Source organism: Eutrigla gurnardus (assembly GCF_963514095.1).
Source record: "Eutrigla gurnardus genome assembly, chromosome: 14".
Classification (NCBI taxonomy): Eukaryota; Metazoa; Chordata; class Actinopteri; order Perciformes; family Triglidae; genus Eutrigla; species Eutrigla gurnardus.
The window spans coordinates 5,090,973-5,104,048 of record NC_139937.1 but is presented as its reverse complement, the minus strand read 5'-3'; the positions used below and the strand labels follow the sequence as shown (position 1 = coordinate 5,104,048).

At 45.7% G+C, this 13,076-nt stretch overlaps 1 protein-coding gene across 1 annotated transcript; it reads right to left on the bottom strand.

Annotated features, from left to right (window-relative positions):
- Window positions 1-684: 684 nt before the first annotated feature.
- nacad (NAC alpha domain containing) lies at window positions 685-12,898 on the bottom strand. The gene is made up of 10 exons (XM_084026341.1): window positions 12,624-12,898; window positions 9,380-9,663; window positions 3,776-9,257; window positions 3,342-3,590; window positions 2,731-2,822; window positions 2,114-2,182; window positions 1,880-2,026; window positions 1,668-1,802; window positions 1,415-1,537; window positions 685-829 (listed from the first exon to the last, which is right to left on the bottom strand). Exons 1-10 carry the CDS (start codon window positions 12,706-12,708, stop codon window positions 815-817), a joined length of 6,681 nt encoding a protein of 2,226 aa, XP_083882467.1. The 5' UTR covers window positions 12,709-12,898; the 3' UTR covers window positions 685-814.
- Between the last annotated feature and the right edge of the window lie 178 nt (window positions 12,899-13,076).

Genomic DNA, 13,076 nt, shown 5'->3' with positions numbered 1-13,076 from the left:
AGCGCATCTCTATGGAGTATGATTAATAAGGGAACATTTGAGACAATGTTAGCTGTATACATAAACACTGACTAATGAGATTTTTCTCTGGTTGGTAATAAATGTCTCAGTAATTGTGGGACTTGCATAAATCTTCTGGGTCCAAAAAACAAACAAAAAATGATTTTCTTCTTCCATATCTGCAGACTGCCTCTGCCAAACATTAAAACAATTCTTACAATGCAGAAAACTTGCAACGTGTCCCTTAAAAAGCCACTAAGAAAAATGATGTTTTATTTATCTCTATAATATATCATCCTGTCCTTGGCATCTGCCACACATGAACAGCATGGGAGGATACAGCAGCTATTTTTAACCATATAGTTTGAGATATGGCTAAAGAAAATAAGCTGTTTGTGTGCTTGAAAATATCGTCCCGTTCGCCCTTCAAATTACTATTAAAAATGTAGTCAGTTTCAGTGATAGCACACATATCCCACCTATCAGGTCTAAACATTACAAACTATTGATGGATTTATTTTTACACATTTGTATGAAAGATTGGCAAAACTAAACAAAAAGGTGTGTCATAAAGTTTTAAATATGGGCCTTTAATTTAAGGACTGTGTCCTGTGATGTTAGAACAAATAACTGTCTATATAAACCATCTGCAGTAAAATCAATCTTACGATGCAGTCACAGCCCACGTTGGAACAGACTTTATTTAGCAGATATTGGGGATGCAACATACAGTAGCAGCGATACAGAAGAGTCAGTGGCGTTTTAGGCTTTATAGGCTGGAGGAGGGGGTCAGGAGTCAAACGGTCCTCACCACTCACATGGTCAGCTCCTACATGGAAGAGGGAGAAGAGACAGAAAGAGAAAGATGATAGAGGAAGAATGGTGCAATTAAACAGTGCAGTCATTGGGAATAAAATCAAATTCAGTTGAAAACAAAACCATTACAGGTGATGTACCTTCATTAAATTCAAATAGAAATCAGTGTTGCCTATTGAAATGAAGACATGAGCCACTCTAGATGTCACACTGCTTGAATAAATAATATATCTCTGGGATAGTTAGTATGACAGGCTCTCAACTTCTGCCAGTGATCTAAAGGCTTCATCTTTCTTTGCAACCCATCATAAAGAAATCAACTGCGTCACTTTGACACCCTGGTGTTCCTCACTGTGAGCTGTTGCTGCCACCTGGTGGTCCTCCGAATGCACTGATGACCTACAGAACCGTAGAGGTTGCTCAGTTACTGGGGAGAAACTCTACTTGTCATTTGTCCTCTTTCTCCTTTCCTCGGCGCCCCTCCCCTCTCCAAGCGCTCCCCACTGGCTATGACTCATTATTTTGTTCACCGTCTGCCCTCCCTCTTCCTTCTTCCTCTCTCACTCCCTCCTCCCCCCCTCCCTCCTTTCCTCCTCACCATGATAGCATTCACAATGTCATTCTTGTTGTGTTTCAGTGCACGGACGGCTTTGGCTCGTGACACGTTGGCCTGAGCCATCACCAGCTCGATATCCCTCTGCTCAAGACCGCCGTCATCCACCTGATGTGTAGTGAGAAAGAAAGAAAAGGAGACAGATATGAAGTTAATAACAGAATAATAATGTTTACATAGTTGAGCTGTTGTTTTAGCATGAGAGGTATTCAGAAGCAATAGAGTGGACGGTAAGCACCTCTTCTTCCTCCTCTTCACTCTCCTCTTTGATGGTGAGGCTGGGTGGGACAGGTGGAGCCAAAGGAGAAGAGGTTACAGGCACCTTGAATTTCTCTGCGGCTGCTTTGTGAGCCTGTTGGGACAGGTCCTCAATCTGAGAGGAGAGGTGAGAGGTTACAGAACACACAGACTGAAGCTGGAATAACTAATGAATAAAAGAGTCAAACTTACCTTTGCTTCTCCGAACACAATGTAGATGTCTGATGCGGGGCTTTTGAACACATCTGGTTTGCTAATGACAAACAAGATACTCTTGGACTTCCTGATGGTGATTCTGGTCACACCGTGAACTGGCTTCAGACCAAGTTTAGACATGGCCTACACAACACACACAGGAACAAATTAAACATTACTGTCATATGGACTCCGTTATTAATTTCTTTATTTTTCAGCCAGTAATCTGACCTTGCGGGCCTTCTTCTCACTGCGGCTTTGTTTTGGTCTGTTTAGCCCTTCGTCTGCAAAGGAGATAGACTGGAGAGGAAAAATCAGAAAAATCAGTTACTTTACTGTAATAATCTATGACATTGACTCATCTTATACCCACTCACTACTATTTTGCTGATGCTACACAGTTCTGTTTTCTCTTTCACACACAGGAAGCGATGCATTTCATGTTTATAGCAACAGCAGTAACAACAATTTGCTAAGAGGACAAAACAATACAAATGTATCATATCTAGCATCAACCACTATGGCTAATAACGAAACTTTTCTTAAACTTCCCCTAACTAACCCCAACTAAAGAAGATGTGCAATAGCTCCTTATATAGCATGGCGCTAAATCGTGCTTCATGTTCTCCACAGCTTTCATTCTAATTTGTGATGTCAAGATCCCCACTTTTTAAGCTGTCAGTGTCAAAGCAAACTGTTTTCCCCCCAATTATGAAATCAGTATGTCGGGATCTTGAAAAAGCATGGTTTATTTCTCATCATAATCCCAATGTAATCCAAATATCACACGTTATCAAACAAGATGTGTAAGAGAAAAGATAGTTCCCAATAAAGCAGCATGAACTCACCTGGGGCTCTGATGGTCTCAGTGTCTCCGGCTCCTCTAGCTCAGGCACTGAGCCCTCACTCTCAGACTCGTTACAGGAAGCCAGTATGGAACCTTCACAAGCACATATTCAACACACATTCAAGCAGGTGTAGGTAGGGGTATCATATGCTTATTGCCATAGAAACTAATGGTCATTTTAGAAGTCATGAGGGCAATAGTGTATCTCATTAGTGCTATGCTGATGAAGAGCGTTCATTTAAAAAATCCAAAAGCTCATCATATCATCATCAGGGAATTGAATTACCCCATTGAAAATACATTTGACCATACAGTGCCTCCATACTATGTGTTTTTACATTATAAGCAATGTGCTAGTGGCAACAAGGTCAGTAAGGTCCATCCATAATTTAATCAGTGAAGTAGATAATTTTCTGTCTCACAGCACAGCCACTTTAAGCTATTCTGTCATATATCATCAATTCATATTCAAACACGTGTAATTCTACACATTTAATAGTAGCTGTGGGTTTACTCATGTAGAAACAGAAAGAGAGCTGGGACGGGGCAGAAAGAGAAAGGGACGAGGGTATTAGGGGATGTATTTCCTATAGGAGGTCAGAAACGACTCACAATTGTTTTTGAAGGAAAGGTCGATCTCTTCTGCAGTCTTGTGGTTGTGGTTGATTGGACAGCCTGACTGTCTGTCGGATATTTGGTGGGCAGAGAAAGGTTGCATTTCCCGCTGGTTGGATGGACCAAACTCTCTCTGCATGGCTCCATTTCTGTTTCCTGTCACTCTTCTGGCCTGGGATCTGTTACCACGTCGAGGCAGTCCACCATCTTCCTCACTGTCTGTCTCCTCCTCAGCTAAACTGGGACCTTAAAGAGCACACACCCATTTATCATATTTGTATTAGGAAGCTCACATTTGTCTTGTTGTATCAAATGTTCTGCTTCCTATTTGTTGTTAAAAACAACAGGCCTGTAACAATACAAGCTAAGGCATTCTTCCGTGTGTATTGCACTGTGCTATCAATCTGACAAATAACCATTTATATACTCACCTCTGCCTCTGTCTTGTGTGCTCCATGTGCAACCTTGCTTGGTTTGTTTGTGAGGCTGGATGTTGAGATTAGGCTGATTAGACTGGGGGAAGGAAATAGAGTCTGGGAAACATGCTGTTTCAAGAGTCCCAGGCAGGGGTGAAGAAGACTCCTGGGTAGGCTGGGACAGGCTTAACACCATGGCAGTGGAGAGGGAGGGTGAAGAGACACTTGTGGCAGATGTAGATGATGCAGAAAGGACAACACTGACCTCTTTGAGGTTCTTGTTGTCGGGAAGAAACTGGGAATCCAGGGGTTGTTGTGCTGTGGGGGAGGTAGAGCAAAGCGTAGGGGCTGTGTGGCACATGGACAATGAAGGCTGTTGCTGGGCTGAGAGGACAGGTTGGGATTCCTGCACGGGTGTGGGAAGATCATCCTCTGGCTCTGTTGAGGCACACGGTAGAGGAGAGGATGAGGAAACTGGAGATGGTGAGGAAGACAGTGGAGTCAGAGAGTATGATATGATATCATGGGTAGGTGCGTTGTGGCCAGTATCTATGTTGTTGTCATTGATATCTACTGTGATTCCCCTCTGACTATCAGACAGTGGTCTGTTATCAAGCACTTCCTGTTTCTGATGTAATTCTTGGTTCATTGCCAATGCAGCATTGAGGTTGTCTGGGATATGGGTGTTGGGATTGCAGTATCCATGGCTAGGAGGACTGGGACTGTTATCCCCCTGCATCTGTGAACCAAATTCAGCTCTGTATGTCCCCGGTGTCCTCAGTTCACAGTCCGTCGAAGATGCTTTGTTGTTTGCCTTTCGACCTGTCTTAGTTTTAGAAGTGTCTGCCACCCCTTTTGTCCATCCATCTGCTGTGGGATTTAATGGAACGGAAGGTTTCTTTGAATCATCAACAGATTCAGGGCTGGAGTCAGACTGGAGCCTGGAGACTGTCTGGGATGCCCTGACTTTGTTCTGCTTCCCTCTTCTTCCTTTCTTAGCAGCAATTGGTTTATCTGTGCAAAGTTCCCCTTTAGGGGTGTGACATGCAAAGTGCTCTGGGTCATTCTCTGCAGGAGAGGTTTTCCTTTCCTTTTTGTTCCTCTTATCTTTCTCCCCGTCTCTCTTTTTTGCTTTATCTTTTGCTTTTACTTCCTCGTCTTCTTCCCCTGAGTTGCTAACAACACACTGCTGTCCTCTAAAGGCATCTTTAGTCTTTGGTTCATCAACAAGTCTTCCAGTCAAATAACTGACATCATCTTTTCTTTGGCCCTTATTCTGAGGCTCAACCACCTCTGGTTCTGAAGGAGAACCAGTATTTTCCATCTTGTCTTTACGAGCTCTACTCGGTCTGGATTCATTAGATTTACATTTAGGAGTAAAGGAACCAAATGATCCATGTAGCAAAGAGAAGGCTGTGTTACTTTCTTGAGTGATTGTCTGACACTCTGGATTTGTACGACATCTGGTCTTGGCTTTATCTAGTGAACTGAGCTTCTGGTTTGTTACAGCTTTTTCCATGTGAGCTTCATCTAATGGCACTGTGATGCTACAGGCACCTTCCTCTGAGGATGATGGCTGCGTTGTGACTGATGCCTGGTTTATGGAGCTGTCTTTTTGTTCCCCTTCACTTGGAATCGTGTCTGAAAGCTGAGGTGGCATCTCCTCAAGTGGAATATTAGACACAGAATCTCGAACACTGAGACTTACACTCTGTGGTCTCACTTCCTCGGATAGAGCATTCAGATTTCCACACATGGCTACTTCTAAGGAGTCAAAGGCAGAGTCGTTGTTATTGTTGGAGTTCCTCCAAGTGTCTTGTATTTGTGTGCTAGTGTTATCACCATCATTGTCTGGATTTAGATTACTCACATCATCCTCTGGGAATCTGGAGCTTCCATCCTCCCCTCCACCTGCTTCTGAGATCTCCTCAATAGACTTCCAGCAGGCCAAGTTGGTATCAGAAGCTGTCTCTCCTACCAATTCTTCATCTGCCATCTGGTCCCTCTTTCCACACAGACTGTTGTTGTCTTCCTCATCCAGAACAGAACGCAGAACACTGTCGTAATTTTCGCACACTTCACTGCTCATGTTGGAAACCACAGCCGTTTGTTTGCTCTTGCCCTCTGTGTCACACATAAGCAGACCCTCTGCCTCTAACTCGTACCTCTTCCCCAAAGACAGGGAGAGAGACTCCCCTGCTCCCCAGACACCAAATTCAGCCCCTGATCCTAATCCTAGACCGAACCTCAGCCCCATTCTGTCATCGCACCACGCCCCAGCTCCAGGACGCATCTCCCTGTTGCCGCCCCTGCTATCTGTTTCAGAGTTTTCTCTTTTGGGTGAGATGGCAAGGGGGGAGTGTGGGGATCCAACAGCTCCCAGAACACCCTCGTCAGTACTCAAAGTGTTTTCTCTCAGGTTCTCTTGGGCAGAGTCACCAGGGGTCAGGGCCAGGTTGTCAGCAAGTTCTGAGATGACTTCTGGAGAGGCAGAAACAGGGATATTGCTGGGGTTGGGGCTGGCGTCTTTTGGGCAGGAGAGAAGTAGAACACCTTTATTCAAGTCATTGGTGGCAGAATCAATGCTTCTACACTCCACATTCACAGACTCAACTAAGGCATTCCCATTCCTTTGGTCAAGCTCAATGTCAGACTCCCTGTGAATACTGGTCCTAAATATGGCCTCTGCTCCTCCAGGCACATTCGATTTATTGGAGAAAGACTTTGATAAGACACGTCTACTTGCTCCAACAGCCCTTTGGCTTTCTGTCTGATAATGACGAGGCTTGATTAGCAATTTGAAAGAGTCTCTTTCTGGTTCTTCTGGTGGTTCCTCTTGTGGATAATCATTACTCTCTTGCAAATCATCATCTTTCATCTGGGGATTTTCCTCAGCCGATTCTTCTGGAAGAACTGGACTATTATGGTCTTTTGTCTCCTGTGCAGAAGCGGCAGAAGGATTAGAGATAAGGAACTCAACAGCAACAGGGTCAGGTGGAGCACAAATGACAACAGGAGTGGTATAAGGGTTTAAACTAGGGATGTCTTTAGGCTGCTCAAGAGGATTGGAAGAACCAGAGATATCCATCATCTCACTCTCATTCCCGCTATTATCCAGGTTGCTGGACGACTCTGGTTGACGTAAAAGTGCTTCTGAAGGACCAGATTGCTTTTGGAGATCCACTGGATTGTCTGTGTTCACCTGTGTGTGCAAAGTTGTCTGTCCTATTCCACTGGTAGATTCCAGTTCAAGGTCTGACTGCAGTTCATGGGCTGTAGGTTCATCAAGAGATTTGGGTTCTATAGCGTTGCCTTTGGAGTGGACACCACTGGCTTCAGAAAGACAGGTGGTTTGGGAGTGATCCACAACTTTGTCTGTGCTCAGTTGTGCTTGCAAAGGTTCAGTTTGACCTGTTCCTGTGGTGGACTCCTGTTCAGGTTCTGTTTGGACTTCAGATAGATCATGTGCGTCCGTTGCTGTGGGTTCTATTAATTGTGCATGCCTCTCAGTGCTGTATAGGCGTTCATCTTCCTCCCCATTATAGGAGGCAGAATCTAATGAGTCATCTGTATCGTCTTGGAAACAGAAGGATTCATCCAACCCATCCTTTATAGATGTCTCTGAAAGTGAACGAAGGAAGGATGCTGAGCTGTCCTCATCTGTAGGATCCTCCCCTGTCTTGCGATCACTCTTCTCATCATCCTCTTTCTGCTCTCCTTCTTCCACCTTTTCCTCCTCTTCTACCACTTTCACCTCTACCTTAGCTTCCTCATCTTTCCCATCAGGCTCATCACTGTTATTATCTTCATCATGTTCATCAACGTCATCATCCTCAGCAGCACCATTAGCATTGCCATCACCCTCATCATCAAAATCATAATCATCATCATCGTCCTCTTCATCATCGTCATCTTCGACATCTGCCTCCTCCTCTCCAGCTGCATAAGCATTGACATCTTTTCCTTCATTTCTGTCGACACCTTCTCCTATATCATTCTCATCCTCTGTGGGGAAGAGGGTGATTTCCAATGAATCAGCCTTAAAGATAAGGCTGGTGTGAAGGGGAAAAGAGATGAGGGAGGCGGGGATCATCCTTTCCTCCTCTGGTATATCATCAGCACAGGCTGCCTGGGAAAGCATGAAAGAACCGGGGCCGAACCTGCCAAATGCTCCAGAACAAAAGGCATCCATGGGGCTAACAGGGGAGTCAGGGCTAAGGCTAGATGAGGCCATGGTCATGCTCTCTGTGTCAGGAGTCAAGGCAGTGGAGGATTGATCTGGGTGGTCATCCATCTGTCCGTAAAGTTCCTCTGATGTGCATGCTTCCAGTTGCAGTTTGAGGCCTGTTTGCATGGATCTAGAGTATGCTGCTCCCTCTGCACCCACCTCCTCCAGTGGGCAGAGTGAGTTCTCAGACTCTCCTTCATCCTCCTGGGAGTCACTGCTACGACTGCTACTGCTCCTTTGAGGAGATGTATCATCAGTCACCCAGCAAGGACGACAACTTTCTCTGGGAATCTTGATCTCATCCCCTTTAAGAGCCTCTTCTTCCTCGAGGATCACTGTCCCTGTTATACGTGAATTCATGACAAAATCCTCAGGACGGTAAAGGCAGAAGTCTCGTGCCCTTTCCTCCTCCCGTTCTGGAACTGCTCGTCCTTTTTCCTCCCCAACTTCATCTCCAATCTCTGATAAGGAGCCCACAAAGCAAGCAGGTGCCTCCTGTGCTTCTTCTGTGAGGAGGAGGTTGGGAGAAGTGGAGGGGGATGTGGAAGATGTGTAAGAGGAGGTCCAGCTTCCTCCCTCCGCTGTAATATAAGAGCCAGAGGGAGAGGTGAGAGGGGAACAGAGGTCCTCACTGTCTGATGGAGAGCCGGGGGAGAGTGGGCAGGCTGGAGAACCAGGATATGAATGATGTTTAAGGTGCGAAGAGCGGGAGGCCATCTTGATTGGGGTGGAAGGAGCCGTATAGTATAGGTCAGGGTCCAGAGAAGTGGGCACACCCACTCGTAGTGGGTCAACAGCATAGGCTGGCTCAGAAAAGGACAAAGCAACTGGACAGGCCAGCTCAGAAGAAGAAAGGGAAGGCACTTCATCTCGAGAAAGGATCTGACCCTCTTCCTGGTTGTCTTTCAAGTTGTCATCTGTTTTGACTGGCTGTGGGGAAGAGGAGGAAGGAATTAGAGGGTTCTGAAAATGGGAAGGGGGTGTGGTTAGTGGCTGCATAGGGTCTTTTTTCTGATCCTGCTGTTTTTGAGGGATTTGGACTTGGTTTTCCTCTATCTTGGTTTCCAGCTGGGTCTCTTTTGCTTGTGACTGGGGACCTGAAAAGCTTGGAATAGCTGGCAAAGGGATAGCCTGACCACTTGGCTCTACCAGTGGTTTCCTTTTCTGGAGCTCTGTTGTTTTGAGCAGTGTCTCTTGACCCATCACCACCCTTGCATCCATGGTCTGTGGCTCTTGATAGTCACTCTCCACCTCAGAACCAGTCAGGACCTGGAAATAACACATTATACACACAGTACATGATAAAGTTAATAATAATATACCAATAAAATGTGTCTGGTCGCATAACCACTGTAAAATTGCAAAGATTCTCAGACACGCATAACGCACACCTTGATTCTCTCCATCTTAACAGGAACATGGCGGCCACATGGTCCATGACCACCCAGCTTTCCGGACAGTCTGGGTGTGTTGTTGCGGTGGTCAGAGCCTTCAGGTTGAGGTCTTGGAGTACCGGAGGAGCTAGGTGTTGCCTGATATATTCGTGGTCCAAATGGAGAGGTGCATGCTGGAAGTAGCTTCTGAGGAGTACTGGGAGAAGGGCTAGAACCACTGTCACTAGGGGAGGAGCCACTGTCACTAGGGGTGGAGTCAGTAGACAGGTGTCTGGTCATGTCTGAAAAACAGAAAAACAATGCAAAACAACTGTTTAAATAAAGGGAAGGCACTACTTAAGACTAACAATGCGATCAGTGGAGCTGACTGAATTTTCTTAGTACCACAACACTCGACATGATGCTGAACGCCTCCTTTATTGTTAAATCATATACTTTTTATGTCTTCAACTGAAGTTTACTTTTTTTTTTCTCCCACACACTCACAGAGAGCTCCAAAAATGTCATCAAAATACCAGTCAGTAGATTAACCAGATAGCTTTCATCTCTGTGTGTTTCTTTGACACCGCAATAGCTTTGGCAGGCCAAATAATCACAGAGACTGAAAACCAGGCTGGTTTGGATGCTAATTGAAAATAGGCCTGCCCGTAGTGTTCCACTAGGCTAGATTCAAAACATGGGCACTACAGTATCTCACTGTACCTCTCCAAGTCTCCCTCTCGCTTTCTTTCTCTTTCTGTATCAACGTGGACAATTGCACAATGAGCCCGAGGCAAAAGGGACTGTCATTGAATTACGGTGTTCTCTGCCCTCTTGTCTTTCTAGACCATGCTTTCATCTTCCTAACCGTCATCGGGAATAGAGAAATCACTGAGAGGAAATGACAGGATGAATCAAAGAAAGGGGTAGGGGTGAGTGTATAAACTAGAAAGGGGGAAATTGGAGGAAGAATATAGAATACAGCCTGTATTCTTTTTTTCACTTTCTTTTGTTTGATTCGGGGAAAAACTTTATTTTCCTAGAAACAGTGTAACCCACTTTGTCTATAGCACAAATTGAGGGAACATTATCTTCATTTACTCCCTTAACTGGGCCATTGCCATGGTGGCCTCAATCCACATGCTGATTGGTCATTATAACACCCAAGTGGCTCAGCCCAGTGACAGCCACAAACACACACCCTCACACACTTACACACACACTCGCTCTGCCAGGAAGCCAGATATCACTTTCTAATTCACCCTCTGTTCAGTCCTTTGTCTGACTCCCTCCAAATAAACACCTCCATATTCTATTTTCTCTGCACATAGTATACCTCCTCCCTCACTGCTCTCCTGCCCGGCCTGTGGTGGTGGCAGATGCGATCATCAGCACTTAGTTGCCCTGCCTGATTGCTGCCCCAGTAATAAGCTGGGTGTGTTTGTGTGCCTGCTGAGTCATGCATTAGAGATTAAAACCTGCCACCAAATCAGAAAGATGCTAAATTAAGCATGAACAAAAGCAACTGCTGCACTACACGTACATGTGTGGTGAAGGGCAGAGCATGTGATTGTTTCCTCCTGCTTGGCCTAATAAAAAGGCAACTTGCATCAAGGCGGAAAGAAGGATCATTCTATATTTGACGTATAGAAAATCAAGCAAAAAACTACATTGAACACATTCAGGAAGACGTTATCTTTCTCCTTCCTATGCTAGGTATTGGAATCACATGTAAGAGCTGCACACTGTTGTAGCTACTGTTTTGTTAGGCTGCTAAATGAGCCGGTGACATGCATTATTTCTGCTAGCATAACAGTCTCCCTCTCTGCGGATTCACTGCTGCAAACATGTCTGCCTGGCTTCCCCCTCCCTGGCCGAGCCAGCAAGTCTCCTCTGGCAGGACGATGTGAAATCAAGCATCCGGCTTGCAGTACGAGGAGCAGGCCGCAGCAAGCCGACTAGAGCTGCGTCACAGAGGCTGCAACGCTGGCCTGTCAGCCCCAAGGGGAGCCTCTATTTCATCTACTGCTCCGATTGAGCTTTGAAAAAGAGACACAACAATAGTCTCATAAGCGTCTTTGTTTCTCCATAAGATTCCACCTCTTGTGCCATTATATAATCAATCCTCTAACCTCTCCTCTTTCTTCGAGTATGTGCCAGAATACGAGTTGTAACTAGAGCATCTGACAATTCTCTCTCCTCCCTCCCCTCCCGAAATTCAGGCCATGAAACCTTAAAATAATTCCAAGCCTAAGAACAGATCAGGGAAATTATGTTTAAATAGGAAAATGTCCAAAATAGCTAACAACCAAACCTCCGGCTGGCAGGGGGAACAGACATTTACAACAGTATACACTGTGCTCCTGATAGCTTTGTGTGCAATAAATGTAAGCGACGCAGTAAGTCACAAGACTTCCAAACATTCTCACTCTGAACATTATTGCTTGACTGTAACTGAGGTGACAAATTAATAAAATCTTGACCCTCCCAATCTCCCATCTGCACCGACACATAGTTATCTACTCCTATCGCTCTCTCTTCCTTTGCTCATGTTTCACCAATTACTCATTTCAGGATTTCACAAACGTAAGACCTACAGCAGCAACATGGGCAGTAATTGACCAGATATGTGAGAGAGGCTCTTGTGTGGTGGTGTGTTCCTGCCGAGTGCTGCTATGCTGCTGTGTCATGTTCCTGCTGGGGCTGGGGGGAAGGGAGGAGCCACTTTACGCTTAAAGCTCGCAAAATTGCTAGGGGGATGTGGATGCAGATGGGGTGGCACCGGGGCTAAAGATGGGGCAGTGGGACTGGGGATAGGGGTGGATGGATTATGATGGGGATGGGGGCTGGTGCTGGAGGGAGGGCAATTACACAAAGCTTTTAGAAGTAGATGAGAGATTGTTTGTTAATAGGGATGCAGGCTTTAGGGAGGCTGCTAATGCCTCCTGGACGGGGAGACAACATGCAGTTTAAGGATGAGGCTAACATGCGAACGAATCACAATTTACTTTCATCAGCAGACAGAAATGACCCCACACGGCAGTTTCAAGCAGATTTAGTTTACACTTTCACTTGCCCAGTAGTCGTTATATATCTCACACGCTTTCTCTCCTGCCCCAATCTAAGTAACGCTATCTATCTATTTAATCTACTTGCTCCATCCTCTTCCTCTCCCCTCAAAATGATGCCCTTGTCTGTCCTTACATCTACCAGCTTAATAACCTTATTAAACCTCTCCATCACCCAAGCCCAGAAGTCCTACCTGGTCCAGGGAGCCCTGTCTCCTCAGCTCCCTGCTCTGGATGTTTGTCGGCGGGGACAGATCTGTGAGAGCTCTCCCCTGGCATGCTTCTCGCTGGCTCTCTTTGCCTCTGACGCAACAATAAACCATACAGCCGGAACAGACAAGGTGACCAGGGAGAGGGAGAGGAGCGAGAGTGAGAGAAGAAGGAGGAGGGGAGGAGTTGGGGACCTGAATGCTCAGCGACCCAACACTCAGATCTTCCCTGGCTGCAGCACGTGTATGTCTATGTGTGTGTGTGTTTGTATATGAGACGGAATGAGACAGACGGACCGACCGAGAGAGTAAAAGAGTGAGAGATGGGAGTATGCACTGCTCTCTCTCTGTGGTGCGGCACAGTGATGCTGCTGTTGTGGGCGTGTTTTAGAGCCTCGTGATTCAGTTCATCTGAATATACAGTATGTGCATGTGTGT